Source organism: Dendrobates tinctorius, unplaced genomic scaffold (assembly GCF_039654945.1).
Source record: "Dendrobates tinctorius isolate UK_male_01 unplaced genomic scaffold, ASM3965494v1 ptg000063l, whole genome shotgun sequence".
NCBI classification, from domain to species: Eukaryota; Metazoa; Chordata; class Amphibia; order Anura; family Dendrobatidae; genus Dendrobates; species Dendrobates tinctorius.
Window position 1 is genome coordinate 3,193,375 of NW_027361731.1, and position 16,023 is coordinate 3,209,397.

Here is a 16,023-nt window from a genome sequence, read left to right on the forward strand (position 1 = left end):
ACGTAGGGTGTCTGCGAATGCATCAGCCATGCAGGCTGCTGCTCCTCTAATTAACGGAAGCGCTGCACGCAGCTTTTCCCTCGACACTTCCTGCTCGATCTGTTGGTCCAACTGGTGTAACCAAACGAGCATTGATCTGGCGGTGCATGTGCTGGCTACTGCTGGTTTTTTTTTTTTTCTTTTCTTAAAACCCGTAGCGTAGATGATGCCCATGACCTTTTTAATGATGCCTCTTTTTTGCGGTCTAATGGGTCGGACAATAAACCCGCATCCTCTACCGTAATAGTAAATTGGTTAGAGGTGGAGGCTACAACAGCGTCGACCTTGGGAGGTTTTTTTTTTTCTGTTTTAGTAGTTCATCATTACTAAACAGATATTTCCTTTTTGAGGCCAATGGGAGAAAACTTCTCTGCTCTTGCTTTCCCCATTCTCTTTTTAAGGCCTTCAGTGCTGGTATTACTGGAAAAGCTCTCCTTATTCTTTCTGCCAAACCCGCAAACATTATATCTTGCGTGGTTTGAGCGCCTTTTGTCTCCTCACACCCCGTAGTGTTTCTTACGGATTTGACCAGGTTATCAACACTATCCAGGGGGAAACATGATCGTCCCTCAATTTCTGATGATGATGATGACGTGAGTGAGGTGTCTGAGGCTATCTCTTGTACCTCCTCTGACTCTGAACTGAGAGTCACTTGTTTCTTTTTTTTTTTGCCCCTGGACTCCGAGAGAATACTAGTATGGGCGACGGCTGGTAGTTCCTCTCTAATGATGGCCCGTATGTCTTTAGATGACACTGCGGACCCCTGTCTGGTCTCCCTAACGCACTGTTTACATAGCCCCTTTTTTTTTGGGGGGGTAGGAGTCAGGGAGAGGCTGGGTGCATCAAGCGCATTCTTTGCTTAGTCTGGAAGAGGGGGGAGACATGGCTAGAAAAGAGAGGGAGTCAGCTTAATAGGCAGAGTATGTTTTGCGCACTCACCCAGTGAAGCTTATGGTACCGGATCAGATGGCTCAGGAGCAGTCCTGGCGTCACTTCTGTGAGTGGTGTCTGTAGATCCTCTGCCAGAGCGGTCTCGGGACACCTGCAGAGTCGGGGGATGCGCATCTCCTGGGGATGACATGACCTACTGCCGACCTTTGCGGCGTTCGTTTAAATAAACACTTATTTATATTATATTTCTTTTTTTTTCCCCCGACCTCGAAGTTCTTCAGTCACTTCCGTGTCCAGTCGCGTGCATTGCTGTTATGAGCTCATTTTCTGCTCCACCAGTTGGGAGTTCCCCTTCCGTTCTCCCTCTGTTAGTGACAGGAGGTGGAGACGTTGGCTTAAGTGGTAGTGATCTGGTGAGGAAGCTAACGATTGGATCTCTGGAGGATCTGAGTGGATATAAGACAGCCGACGCCCTGTCCTATTGCTGGTGATTAGTCTGCATCTCAGGTCTAGGACTCAGCTCTGTTTCAGTCTTCTCAAGATAAGTTTTCTTTTTGCTAATGTTCTCACTTGCTCTTGTTGGACATTTCAGTTTTTGTGTGGTCAGCCAGTCCGGCTGGACTGGTCTGGATTTCCACATTTATTTGCCAAATTGTCCTTTTTTGTCCCTTATTAGATTGGCCTCTTTTTGCTCTGTCTCAGAATATTTCAGAGTGCTGATATAGTGGGAGAAGCCTAGTGACTTCAGGGTTAATTTTGTTATCAGAAGTGTTGGACATTATTTTTGTAGGGTTTTTGGCAGATTGCAGACAGAATCTTTCCTTTCCTATCCTTCCTAGTTAGTTTGGGCCCCATCGTTTGCTCAGCCTACTTTCCTGCCTGTGTTTGTGCTTTCATCTTGCTTCACCGTCAATACATGTGGGGGGCTGTCTTTCCTTTGGAGTCTGCTCTGGGGCAGTTAGCTTTTCTCTGTTCCAGCTTTAGGCTTATGTAGTTCTCCGGTTGTGAAGAGGCGTCTAGGAACAACGTAGGAACGCTCCACGACTGCTTCTAGTTGTGCTGTTAAGATTAGGGATCAGCAATCTGCATAGCTACCAACTTCTCTGGTTTTCTGAGACTTAGCTTGTTGTCTTGTTTTTCCTCCTCGGTTTCTCAATCATAACACATCGCGCCTGCGCTGTAGCACTAGTGGGCGCCCTGCACCTCAGCCATTGTGCCCCGGAAGTTCGCCCACTACTTCCGGGGCCCGGAGCATTGACGTCGGGCGGCGCATGCGCAGGCCCGCTCTGTACGTCGGGCCGCGTCCCCTGACCCTGGAAAGCCGCTGGTTGTTTTTTTGTTTTTTTTTTTTTATTTCTTCTCTCTCCGCGCCACTGGCGCTCTTACCCCTTCCAGTGCGGCGGCTCCTCTTAGTCCCAGAGCCACCGCTGGGCATCGGCGCTCCATGCGGCCTCCCCCGACGTGCTCCTGATTGAGACCAGGCGGCCCTTCCCGGACCTGGTCATCGCTCCAGACCATCCACCAGACGAGGGGAGCCGTCTAACGGAATTCCCCCAACGCTGCTTCTGGACCACAACCCCTGCCGTTCCGCAGAAACTGCACAGGCGGCATGCCTTGGCCCAGGTATGTCTCCTGAAGGATTCTTCCTGAGGTTCCCCTGGGAACAGGAAACCAAAGCTGAGGAGGAGAGGCGGACCGCCCCCTTTTATCTCTCTGTACGTTTCTTGTTCCTTTGGGGCGGATCCCGCTACCTCCAGTGGGTGCTGTCGTGGCGAAGGGTAAAAAGTAGAATAATACATGTTCAAAGAGACGGATATAAATAAACATGGTACCGCTGAAAACGTCATATTGTCCAGCAAAAAACAAGCCCCCCACACAGCTCCATCAGCGGAAAAATAAAATATAGTTATAGCTCTCAGAATAAAAGGGATGCAAAAATTATTATTATTTTTTTTTTTATAAAAGGTTTTTGTATAAAAGCGCCAAAACAAAAAAATATAAATGAGGTATCGCTGTAAATCACACCGACCCAAAGAATAAAACTGCCTTATCAATTTTACCACACGCTCAACGGCATAAACACTCCCTAAAAAAAATTAAATGCTGATTATTGTTCATTCTGCTGTTAAGGATATGTATTTGATATTCAATTATGAAAATATACAAAATGGACACTAACATTTAAGATGGACTCTTTGCTAAATATATATCAAATGAAGTACTTGTGTGTGCTCTAGCAGGTTAGGTAAAACCATTCAGTGGACTGACATTATTGTATAAACCATTGCTCTTATCAAGAGTAAATGTACCTGCACCAGAGGTTATTACTCCCCTCAAACCAAAGAGCAATATAATACGTGTAAAACAGATGTCAGCTTGACCCACCAATAGCCATTAGAGCGAAAGCCATTGCAGCAATGACCATTACAGCACTAACCATTCGAGTAATAACCATCATAATAAAGATGATGATAAAAAGATAAAGACATGTGGGCGACAGGAATCACCAATGACTAGCAGTAATTAGTAAGCAATGATGTAATGTGTGGAAAACGCCCGATTTCTCTCTATAACTACTGTGCATCTCGACTAAAAAAAAACAAAAAAAAAAACAGAAATCATTTGAGACACGACTTGCTCTCGTCCTGTGTTTTCTCTGTCCGTAAACCTCCAAGATACAATTTGGCAACAGACCATTAAGATGACAACACCCTAACACTGCCTCCCAAAAATCGGAATGAAAAGCGATCAAATGTCATGTGCCCGAAAATAGTACCAATAAAAATGTCAACTCGTTCCGCAAAAAAAAAAAAAAAAAAGATCACATGACTCTGTGGGCCAAAATATGGAACTATTTTTTGCAATAAAAAGCGTCTTTTGGTGCATGACAACAGCCAAACATAAAAAAATTGCTAGAAGGCCTCTTGACACGTCCTGATATTTCTGGTACCGGAGATGTCAGTGTCCATGTTTGTAATATGTGTGGCATGTGTGTGCCACATCTGTTCCACAAAGATGGGCACCAGGGAAGAAGCGTTACAGTAAGCGCTGTTCCCCGATGCCGGGTGCTGAACACAGCTCTCATCATTCTCCCCTGCTCTGCCGGTGATGATCGCGGGCAGGGGAGAATGAGGAGTTATATTTAAGTGATAAAAGAAACAGCAGGTAGCAGCTGATGGGACTATTACTCCCATCAGCCTACCCCTGCTGTTGCTAATAACAGTGACATCAGCAGCACCTGCGCTATAAATAAATGAAAAAAATGGCGTGAGTTCCCCTGTATTTTCTATAACCAGCCAGGCAAAACTCACAGCTGGGGGCTGCAACCCTCTGCTCTCATCTTCAGCAAAGTTGGTTATCAAGAATAGAGGGGTACTCACAGGTTTTTTTTTTTTTCAATTCTTTAAATAATTTTCAAAAAACAGCATTGGGTCCCCCTATTTTTGGCAACCAGTCTTGCTAAAGCTCACATTTGGGAGCAGGTATTCTCAGGCTAGTAAGGGGCCATGGATATTGACCCCTCCAGCCTAAAAATAGCAGCCCGCAGCTGCCCAGAAGAGGCGCATCTATTAGATGCGCCAATTCTGGTGCTTTGTCCGGCTCTTCCCATTTGACCTGTATCGGTGGCAAGTTGGGTTCATAATTGTGGGGCTGATGTCACCTTTGTATTGTGTTCAGCACCCAGCGCCGGGGAACGGTGCTCACTGTATCGCTTCTTCCCTGGCACCGATGCATGTCACATGGATGACATCCATGTGTGTTATGCATATGCACGTGTGCGGGACGTTTTGTAACCCGTGATGACATTAATAAAATTAATAAACGGACATGTCAGTGTGTCTTGCCCACGGACACATGGTCCGTGGAAACACACTGACATGTGCACAGACCCATTCACTTGAAGGCAAATAGCGCTCGGTTCCTCTCGAGTCTCTCCGAAAGGCTAAGTAGTAGTGTACAGCTACGTATTGGGTATTGCCACGTTCAGTAGAAATTGTGGAACAAATTTTGGTGCCATTTTTACCCACTTCTTGTATGAAAATGTAAAATCTTTGGCTAAAAAAAAAATTTTGTTAGGTAAAAATGTAGTTATTTTGTCTTCACTGCCCAGTGGTATAAAATTCTGTGACACACCCATGGTATCAATATGATCACTGCACCCCTACTTTAATTCATTGAGAGGTGTAGTTTGTAAAAAGGGGTCATTTGGGGGGGGGGTTCTGCTATGTTGGCACCTCATGGGCTCTCCCAGTGGGTCATGACACCTGCAAACCATAACCGTAAAATCTGTCGCTCCTTGCCTTCTGAGCTTTGCACTGTGCCTGAAAAATATTTCCCAATTACATTTAGGGTATTGGCACATGCAGTAAAAAATGGACCTCAGTTTGTTGTAAAAAAATGTAATTTATTCTTTCTTCATCGCTCAGTGGTATAATATAATAGGCACATGTGGTGTTAATATGATCACTGCACCACTAGATGAATTCATTGAGGAGTGTAGTTTGTAAAATGAGTTCACATATAGGGAGTTTCTGTTGTTCTGGCACCTCTAGGGCTCTGCCAATGTGACATGGCACCCTCAAACCATTCCAGCAAAATCTGAAATCCAATATGGCGCCTCTTCCCTTCTGAGCTTTGCATTGTGCCTCAGAAGCAGTATTCATCTAAATATGGGGTATCTGAATACTCAAGAGAAATTTCACAACAAGATTTGTGGTCCAGTTTCTCCTGTTACCCTTGGGAAAATAAGACATTGGGGACAAAAAGATCCTTTTTTTGGAAAAAAATGTGATTTTTTTCATGGCTCTACGTTATAAACTTCTGTGACGCATTTGGGGGTTCAAAGTGCTCACCACACATCTAGATATGTTCTTTGGGGGGGGGGTCTGGTTTCCAAAATGGTGTCACTCGTGGAGGGTTTCCACTGTTTGGGTACATCAGGGGCTCTCCAAACGCGACATGACGCCCAATCTCAATTCCAGCCAATTTTGCGTCAAACAGCGCTCCTTTCCTTCAGAGTTCTGCCATGTGCCCAAACAGTGGTTTACCCCCACATATGGGGTATCAGCGTGCTCAGGACAAATTGCACAACAACTTTTTGGGGTCCAAAAAAAATGAAATAAAAAAAAATTAGATCTAAAGTAAAAAATTTTGAGAAAAAAGTTAAATGTTTTTTTTTTTTTTAAATTCCAAAAATTCCTGTGAAGCACCTGAAGGGTTAATAAACTTCTTGAATGTGGTTTTGAGCACCTTGAGGGGTGCAGTTTTTACAATGATGTCACTTTTGGGTATTTTCTATCATATAGACCCCTCAAAGTGACTTCAAATGTGATGTGGTCCTTAAAAAAAATGGTGTTGTAAAAATGAGAAATTGCTGGTCAACTTTTAACCCTTATAACTTATAACAAAAAAAAAATTTGTTCCAAAATTGTGCTGATGTAAAGTAAACATGTGGGAAATGTTACTTATTAAGTATTTTGTGTGACATATCTCTGTGATTTAAGGGCATGAAAATTCAAAGTAGGAAATTTTCAATATTTTCCAAATTTTTGCCAAATTTCCATTTTTTTCACGAATACATGTAAGTCATATCGAATAAATTTTACCACTAACATGAAGTACAATATGTCATGAAAAAAACAAATCTCAGAATCTCTAGGATCCATTTAAGCGTTCCAGAGTTATTACTTCATAAATGGACAGTGGTCATAGTTGTAAAAATTGGCCCGGGCATTAACGTGCAAACCACACTCGGGGTAAAGGGGTTAAATTGACCCAGTATGCCCTTACTACGCTGTACCACTCGGCTCACGGTGATGATCAAAGATCAACATGCTACGTGCAACTGTGCAAATGGGAAAACCCTATTGAATCTTCCATTGATAAACTTTATTGCTGACCATATCGATTGACTTTGAAGATTACGTGCAAGACAAGACGTCAGCTTGACCTAATTGATTAATCATTAGAATAATATACATAATTACATGTGGGCGACAGACGTCAGCAAAGACTAGCAATAATTATGAGATAAGGCAATGAGTTAATGTGTGGTAAAGCCCCTTATTTTTCCTATAAATTATTATACATTTCAACCAATAAACCCGAATTCATTTGAGACATGACTCATTGTCCATGTCCTGTGATTTTTCCGGCCGTAAACCTGCAATATATAATTTGGCAGCAGACAACTAAGGCAAGAACACATGCATTTCATGTGCCTTAACAAGCTCTAATCCTGCCATCTCCACTGTTCTCATCACACAAGTTCTGGGATGTATTAAGAGAAGTATAGAGTCTAAATCACATCAAGTAATTATTCTCTTCTACTCCTCCTTGGTCAGATCTCTTGTGGAATATTGTGTCCAGTTCTGGGCACCACATTTAAAAAAAAAAAAATGTGAAAAGCAGGAACAAGTCCAGAGAAGAGCTACCAGGATGGTGAGCGGACTGGAAAGTATGTCCTACGTAGAATGGTTAAAGGATTTGGGTATGTTTATTTTGTAAAAAGGAAGGCTAAGAGGAGACTTAATAACTGTCTACAAATATTTGAAGGGATGTCACAGTGTAGCGGGATCATACTTTTTCTAATTTACACATGGAAACCCGAGGAGCAATGAAATATAACTGAAACTATGATTCTAAGTATAAAACATATAATACTGGTGGATAAAACAAGACTGAGCACAAGACCTTCACAGCCATCTACACATCATAGGGGAGATCTCATGACACCTTCTCTCCATCTACCTGATGATCCTGAGGAACATTGGGATCTTCTTGTTTACAGTCTTGTGGAAGAAGAGGACGGGGACATCTCTCTGGTGTTGTCCTCTTACTGGATAGATCTGGAGGAAACACATACAGGGACTGAATTCATTCTTTACATACAGATAATTATAGGCCGTGTGTATTTAGTCCTGTCTATTACCTGGTGATGTGAGGGGCTGGGGAACCTCCATCATGATGTCCTTACACAGATCTTTATGTTCTTCTAAATACTCCCACTCCTCCATGGAGAGATAGACAGCGACATCCTGACACCTTATAGGAACCTGACACATACAATGATACCGTCATCCCCCCCGATCCCTTCATAGTGTTACTGTATAATGTCCCAGCATTCCCAGCAGTGTCACCTCTCCAGTCAGCAGCGCAATCATCTTGTAGGTGAGTTCTAGGATCTTCTGGTCATTGATGTCCTCACGTATCAGGGGGTGAAGTGGAGGCCCAGTGATTGGGTTCAGGGGTCTTACCCATCCCTCAGACACAGGGTCCTGACAGCGCTCACTAGAGGTCTTCTTCACTACTGTGTAATCCTGGTTATGGAGAGACACATTAATAAATCTCACTACAGACATTTCCAGAGTCATCACCTCTCCAGTTCTGTCCATCTGTTATTCCCATAGATAAGAATGATTTAATGTGACGTCATCAGAATCTCTCACCTCTCCAGTAAGCAGGAAGAGGATCTCTAGGGTGAGGTGTAATATCCTCTCCGCCATCTTGTCTCTGTCCATATCCATCCTTGATGGGTAAATCAGGAAAATTCTCTTAAGTAGAAGATAGTCACTGAGAGGATCCGATATTGTAGAGACCTGAATGAGAAGAAGATGAGCCGATGTAACATCATAAAATCCTGTGTAATAATACAATTACTGGAGATAATAAGGGAAACATATGAGGAGATTTATTATTTTACAGTATTTAGTTTTCTTCCCTGACATCTAGTAATAAAACCTATATATTTAGGCCACAGACAACAAGCAGTTTCCTCCTCGGAGTCGGCAGCTGAATACGTTCCTCATAGACTCATCTTCCATAACGCTAATTCTCGTCTCATTTACAGACACTGGAATCGGCATTAGCAATACTGCAGGAGATATTCATTACACGTGACAAGAGAAATACAGTGGGGGAAAAAAAAAGTACCTCTCAAAAAAATAAAGGGAACACTTAAACAACAGAATAGAAGTCCAAGTAAATCAAACTTCTGTGAAGTCAAACTGTCCACTTAGGAAGCAACACTGATTGACAATTAATTTCACATGCTGTTGTGCAAATGGAATAGACAACAGATGGAAATTGCCAATTATCAAGACACCCTTAATAAAGGAGTGGTTTTACAGGTGGGGACCACATCTCAGTACCAATGCTTTCTGGCTGATGTTTTGGTCACTTTTGAATGTTATACATAAAGCACTAGACAGATTCCATTCGGAACTGCCATAATTCACACCCAAATTAAATTGAAATATAAAGCATAGGTGAAAAAGTAAAATATAACCTTTAATCAGTCAATTAAGATTAAAAATCATGCATCACCCCTGTGAAAAATTAAAACAGCATAACACTGTTTATCCAGCATGTAGGCCTTCAGTTGAAGAAACAGAACAAAACCAAACCTGGATTAAGGATATAGATGGTCACCTAAAGATAAATTATATAGGTGAACAAAAAAACCATCTAAGAGGTACAACAATCAGGATCTATTGACTCATAGATGCCGTAACCCCTTTGCTCATATATGTGAATTCATACAACTATTGGTCTCTAGAACCACAAATATAGCAGTCAGGTGAGAAAAATAATAAAGGAACGATCTCACCAAATAGACAGATGGGTCAGGAGTCAAAGGAGATCCTCTGTTCAGTCCAACTGGAGGGTCCAATAAGGGGAGGCAATACCCTGTCACATCCCTGAAGAACTATTATGAACTATTCCCCAGACTCCTGCCCTAACAAGGGCAGTCCACAGCTGACCCTAATTGCACATGCCCTGCACTTTCCCTAAGGCGATGTCCCGACGCGTTTTATCCAAGTACAATCTTCTGGGGACTAAACTTGTAAAGTGCCATAGTGCTAGTAATAAGAGAGAATCTTCCACTCCCTACGCTGTCCAAGGGTAGTGGAAGGAAAAGGGCATATTTATAGATTGCACATGAGGTAATCACATCCAAATAGTAACACCTGTCACAGCGTTTAATTACCTCATATGTCGCGTCCATGAATCCTTGGCAAATGCCATTAGTCGTGCCACATCCGGTCGTGGAACGCACGCCGGAGGGAGGGTCTCAGGAGCCTTGCTCCGCCTCTAAAATTCTAGTGTAACCGAAAAAGCCAACCTCCAATGCAGAAGTGAGCGAGGACATTACTCCTCCTCTCTAGTCAAACTGCAGGCTGGAAGAGCCGCCGACTTCCGGTACACATTGGATGACACAACATCACGTGCGCTTCTCAGCGTCACCAGTGCAACCCGGAATAGCGGCCGACTTCCGGTTCGAAATGATGACGCGTAGCCTCAGACACATACACGTGACTTTAGCACTTACGGCACGGCATACATCATCAATTCTAGGTGCACCGGTTGTAACATAGGGCGGACATAACTCCGCCCACCGGACTCCCAATGTATATGTGGGTATATCAAGTGTCCGGTATCAATCTCACACAAAAGGAAGAAAGGGGGAGGGGGGGAGGAACACAAACGTAACACTCCACCACAATCTACCCCAAACAGATAAGCAACCCCCAACCACATACATCAGACACACCAGACAAAACCCACATAAGACAAGATAAAAATAGGGGTCCATTATTTTTGAACTCACCCTCTGACAGAAGCAGACGGGTGTATGTATAAAGATCCACATTGGGAGGCGACCAGGGTGGATAAAAATCAATGTTTTTTTTAAATAGATCAAAAAAAAAAAAAAAAAAAAAAATCGGATTTTTTTTATTTAAATCGGATTTTTTTCAATAAACTGCTTTTTGGAGGAAAATATTTTACCATCCAAAGGTTCTTCCATCATGAGATAAAGCTAAGTTGTTTAACTCAGTAGAATAAAGGCTGTATATGTGTAACATTCACAATGCCATGCTCTTCCAGAGGTTTCTGTAGGATTAGTGGGCAGTTTCTCTCCTATATTATCACAGACGCTCGCTTTACTTACGCAGTTAACAAAACTGAATTTGACTCCGCAGAGGTCCCAGCCTCTTCTTCACGGCAAAAATGTTACAACATGAACAGAGTTGAGAAAAAGACCTTAATCCTATTGTTCTACAAACCTATGAATACAGAATCAACCCCTTCAGTGCCAAGTGCAAGAAGTTAGACAATATGTTTCTGATTGTTTGGAGTGGAATAGATCTGCACAACACAAGAAGAATGTGAATCTAAGTGTGAGGAGGAGGAAGGGCAAGCAGACAAGAAAATGAAAGTGAAACTTTGAGCACAATACTGCAGCATAGCCACAGACAGACAAGTCTGGATCTGTTTGTGTGTACGATCTGAGGTTTATTACATTCTTTCCTTATAATGGCAGCAGGCCGTAAAAGAGACCCAGTTTGGGAATATTTTAATGAAGCTCCTTCGCCTATCGGTAAGGCGGGCATGCGTGCAAAATGCAAACGATGCAACAAAGAGATGCAAGGCCTGGTGGCGCGAATGAGGCAACATCATGAGAAGTGCGGTGATGAAGATGACCAAAGAAACACTTCTGAACAGGCAGGATCTTCAGGTTGGTAAACATTTTTATTGAATCCTATTTCTAAAGACTGAACTGTCATGTGTGAGAAATTATATTTCTTATTATTACTGCATGTTACTGTCATTTGGTACAGTTATGAAGAAAAACAAATATTCCTTTTGGGGCAGGGGCAGTGATGTGTTGTGTACAATAAGCAGAAATTGTATAAACAATAAAATAACAGCATTGACTTTTTTTGTTTAGGGGAATTCCTGGATGGAAACTATCCACTTCCAAGATCACCATCATCCTGTTCTACAGTTTCAGAGTTATGCATCCAGGATAGTGCTTCATTAGCAGCAGCATCATCATCAGACACTCACAGCCACATATCACCATCACCCAAAAGGAAGAAAAAACCTTTACCTCCTGGAACCACCATAGACAGGTTTGTGATAAGAACTAGCAGATTAGAAAAAGAGTTGATTGATGAAAAAATTGCCCAGTTTATTTATGCAACGAACTCTTCTTTCCGTCTGACTGAGAACCCACATTTCATTAATATGGTTCAGTCACTGAGACCAGGATACAGTCCACCCAGCAGAGCTGATGTTGCAGGGAAACTGCTGGATCAAGTGTATGACAGAGAAATGGAGCAATGTGCAACTTCTCTGGAGGGTAAAATTGTTAACCTAAGTATTGATGGGTGGAGTAATGTCCACAATGATCCTATTGTATGTGCCTGTATAACAACAGAAGAAGGTAAAGTCTTCCTTGCACAAACAACTGATACGTCAGGAAATGCACACACAGCAGAACACTTACAAGAAGTGGCAGTAAAAGCTATAACGACATGTGAACAAAAATTCAAATGTCTAGTACGCAGTTTGGTCACTGACAATGCTGCAAACGTATCCAAGATGAGAAGAGATTTAGAAGAGCAGGGAGGGAATACAAAGCTGCTAATAACATATGGTTGCAGTGCTCATTTGCTGCACCTCTTAGCCAAAGACTTAAGTGTTCCAGAAATAAAGGCTAATGTTGTTGAAATTGCTAAATACTTCCGTAATAATCATTTTGCTGCAGCAGCTCTGAAAAGGATGGGTGGAACCAAGCTAACGCTCCCACAAGATGTTAGATGGAACTCTGTGGTGGACTGTTTTGAGCAGTATATCAAAAACTGGCCTATTCTGATGACACTTTGTGAAGAAAATCGAGATAAAATAGATGGCACTGTCACGGCCAAAATCCTCAACATTGGGCTTAAGAGAAATGTTGAACATATGCTGAGCTTCCTGAAACCCATCTCTCAAGCTTTAAACAAAATACAGAAAAATAGCTGTTTTATTGCGGATGCTGTTGAAATTTGGAAGGAACTGAGTGAACACTTAAAAACAGAACTACACATGGACAGAATTAAATTACAAGCAGTAAACAAACGAATGGGACAAACACTGACTCCAGCTCATTTTTTGGCAAATATTGTCAATATCCAATATCAGGGTCAAAACCTAAGTGCTGAGGAAGAGGAGTTAGCTATGACATGGGTATCCAGCAATCATCCATCTTTAATGCCAACTATAATAAACTTCAGAGCTAAGGGGGAACCATTCAAGAAATATATGTTTGCTGAAGATATTTTAAGGAAGGTCACACCAGTAAACTGGTGGAAGTCACTTAAGCGCTTGGATTTAGAGACTGTTCAAGTAATGATTTCACTTTTAACAGCAGTAGCTTCTTCTGCAGGCGTTGAAAGAATATTCTCTTCCTTTGGACTCATTCATTCTAAATTGAGAAATCGGTTGGGACCCAATAAAGCAGGAAAGCTTGTTTTTCTTTTCCAGATTATGAATAGGAACAAAGAAGATGATGATGATGATGATGAAAATGACGACAAGTGAGCTACAGAGGACAGCAGGGACAGTAGTATTTAAGTTTTTCATGTGTCGGCTGGGCTGACAGTCTAAGTTTCTTAAAATATATATATATTTTGTTTAGCCAAATTAATTAACAAACATGGATGTTTGTTTAAGCAAATAACTTATGCTGTAATGTTGTTATTGTTTCAGTTGAATAAATCTATTTAAATTGTTATTAAGGTCAGGATTATTTTTCTCCTTCCTAAGTACAACAGAACAGTGGTGTCCAAATATGAATGATTAACCCATTAAACTGGGGAGAAAAAAGTAATATAAAAAGTGATTCTAAAAATCTTCATCTACTTGCATGTTAAAGTAGCAAGAACTAGTTTAGGTAGAAAAATTGATTTAAATCACTGATTTAAGTCAAGCCTTACTGACTAGTGATTTAAATCGTGATTTAAATCAGTTAGATTTAAATCAAATCCACCCTGGAGGCGACAGAATATAACAAAAGCAATAATTGTGTATGATTGCATGTATATAAGCAAAATCCTACCATGAGGTGACTTAAAAGAAGAGATTATGACATACTGGTTAAAAAACTGTAGGTAACGAGACAAAAGAATATTCTCAAATGAAACACCCAAAATTAATTTGATCGTTCAGGCCTTTAGGTGCAACTGTGCCCAGATGAAAAATCCACTTGGCCTCACGTTGAAGTAGTAACTGGTCCCAGTTTCCCCCTCTTTTTGGTTTGAAGACCCTATCAATGGCCATAAATTTCAAAGATCCAGTTTGTCCATTATGTACATTGTGAATGTGTCTCGATATCGGGGTGTCCCTCTTATGTAACATCCCCAACATGCTCCCCAATTCGCCTCCTGAATTCACGAATGGTCTTACCCACATATTCTAATCCACAACCACAAGTGGCCCTGTAAACAACACCCTTTGTGCCGCAGTTCATGAAGTGTTTAATGTGGTGACTCTTTTCCTTTACATTGCTCACAAAAATCTTCCCCACTCCGATATATTGGCAAGCCACACAGTGGCCACATTTATAGCAACCCACAATATCACGATCCAGCCATGTGTTTATGGTTGGTGTGGAGAAATGACTGTGAACCAGTCTGTTACTGAGAGACCTAGCTTTTTTTATAGGTAATTTGGGGATGGTCAGTTAGATAAGGACACACATCATTATCCATCTGTAAGATGGCCCAGTGTTTCTGAATAATGTTCCTCACCGGAACCGCACCATTATCAAAAGTCATAATAAACCTCAAAGACTCATGATCAACACCTTTTTTGCTATTAGAGTTCAACAAATCCACTCGCTCATGTCCTTTAGCTGTTTGGTACGCCTCTTTTAGTATATTTTGAGGATAACCCCTCTTTGAAAACCTATCCCTCAATTCTCCAGCCTGAGTTTTAAATGTCATGGTGTCGGAGCAATTTCTTCGAACTCTAAGGTACTGTCCCTTAGGTATAGCTCTTTTTAGATGTTGTGGGTGGTGGCTCCCCCAATGCAATAGGGAGTTGGTCGCTGTTGGTTTTCTATATGTGGAAGTAGCCAAATCACCGTTTGCATTTTTCTGGATCAAAATATCAAGGAAAGGCAGTTTTGAGGTCTCAATTACTGATGTGAAAAAGAGACCTATGTCATTAGAGTTAAGACTTTTCACAAACTCACTGAATTCCTTGATTGAGCCTTTCCACACAATAAATATGTCATCTATGTACCGTGTCCATATATCAGGGACACGGCACATAGACGAACCATCCAATTGCTCAGCCGCAAATACCACTGTCTCCTCCCACCAGCCAAGGAAGAGATTAGCATAAACCGGCGCACAGGGACTCCCCATGGTGGTCCCCCTCAACTGGTGGTAGAATTTGCGGTTAAATGTAAAGAAATTATGTGTTAAACAAAATCGGAGGAGCTTCAGTACAAAAAGATTATGTTCACGGTACTGGCAACCTCTCATATTGAGAAAATATTTAACCGCTTCTAGACCATAATTATGAGGTCTAGATGTATATAACGCCTCAACATCTATACTTGCCAAATATGACTGGGGATCAATGGTAAGTCCTTCCAACCGGCGGAGAAGATCAGGTGTATCTTTAACAAAGGATTGAAGTGAGGAAACAAAAGGGGACAAAATCTGGTCCAAGTAGATTCCAGCATTCTGACACAGGCTAGCTATCCCTGATACAATTGGTCTGCCTTTAAGGGGACTAAGCCCTTTATGCACCTTTGGCAGGCAATAAAATGTAGCAATAACTGGGTGACTAGGAAAAAGAAAATTAAACTCAGTCTTGCTAATAATTTTGTCTGATAACGCCTCCAAAAGTATTAATCGTAATTCCTCACGGTACACATTCATAGGATTAGATGGTAAGATCTCATACGTGTCTCCATCAGCAAGAATAGAGTCGCATAACGGTTGTTAATAATCAACTCCCAGGATGACAACATTGCCACCCTTATCAGAGGGTTTGATTACAATGCTGTCATCCCGTTCCAGCCGCTTAATAGCCTCCATTTCGTCCGTAGAACAATTAAATTTACAATGAAGTTGAGATTCTGAAAGTTCAATTAAATCCTGAGTCACTAAGTTACAAAAAACATCAATTGCCGATAAATCACCTGTCGGTGGAGGCATCTTAGTGCTTTTGCATTTCAATTCTGTGAAGGGACCAAGGCCTATAGTATTAGGATCCACTTCCGCAATTGAATCCAAGAGCCTAACAACAAGA

The 16,023-nt window shown here is 41.7% G+C and overlaps 1 protein-coding gene across 1 annotated transcript in view; it reads right to left on the bottom strand.

The window, feature by feature from the left end:
• The window catches only part of LOC141094183 (uncharacterized), a 184,260-nt gene extending 175,709 nt beyond the window's left edge, over positions 1 to 8,551 (bottom strand). Inside the window, 4 exon segments of the mRNA XM_073579942.1 lie at positions 7,681 to 7,778; positions 7,862 to 7,985; positions 8,070 to 8,249; positions 8,379 to 8,551. Coding sequence (XP_073436043.1) covers positions 7,681 to 7,778; positions 7,862 to 7,985; positions 8,070 to 8,249; positions 8,379 to 8,456 — 480 coding nt within the window. The 5' untranslated portion in view covers positions 8,457 to 8,551.
• Positions 8,552 to 16,023: the final 7,472 nt, after the last annotated feature.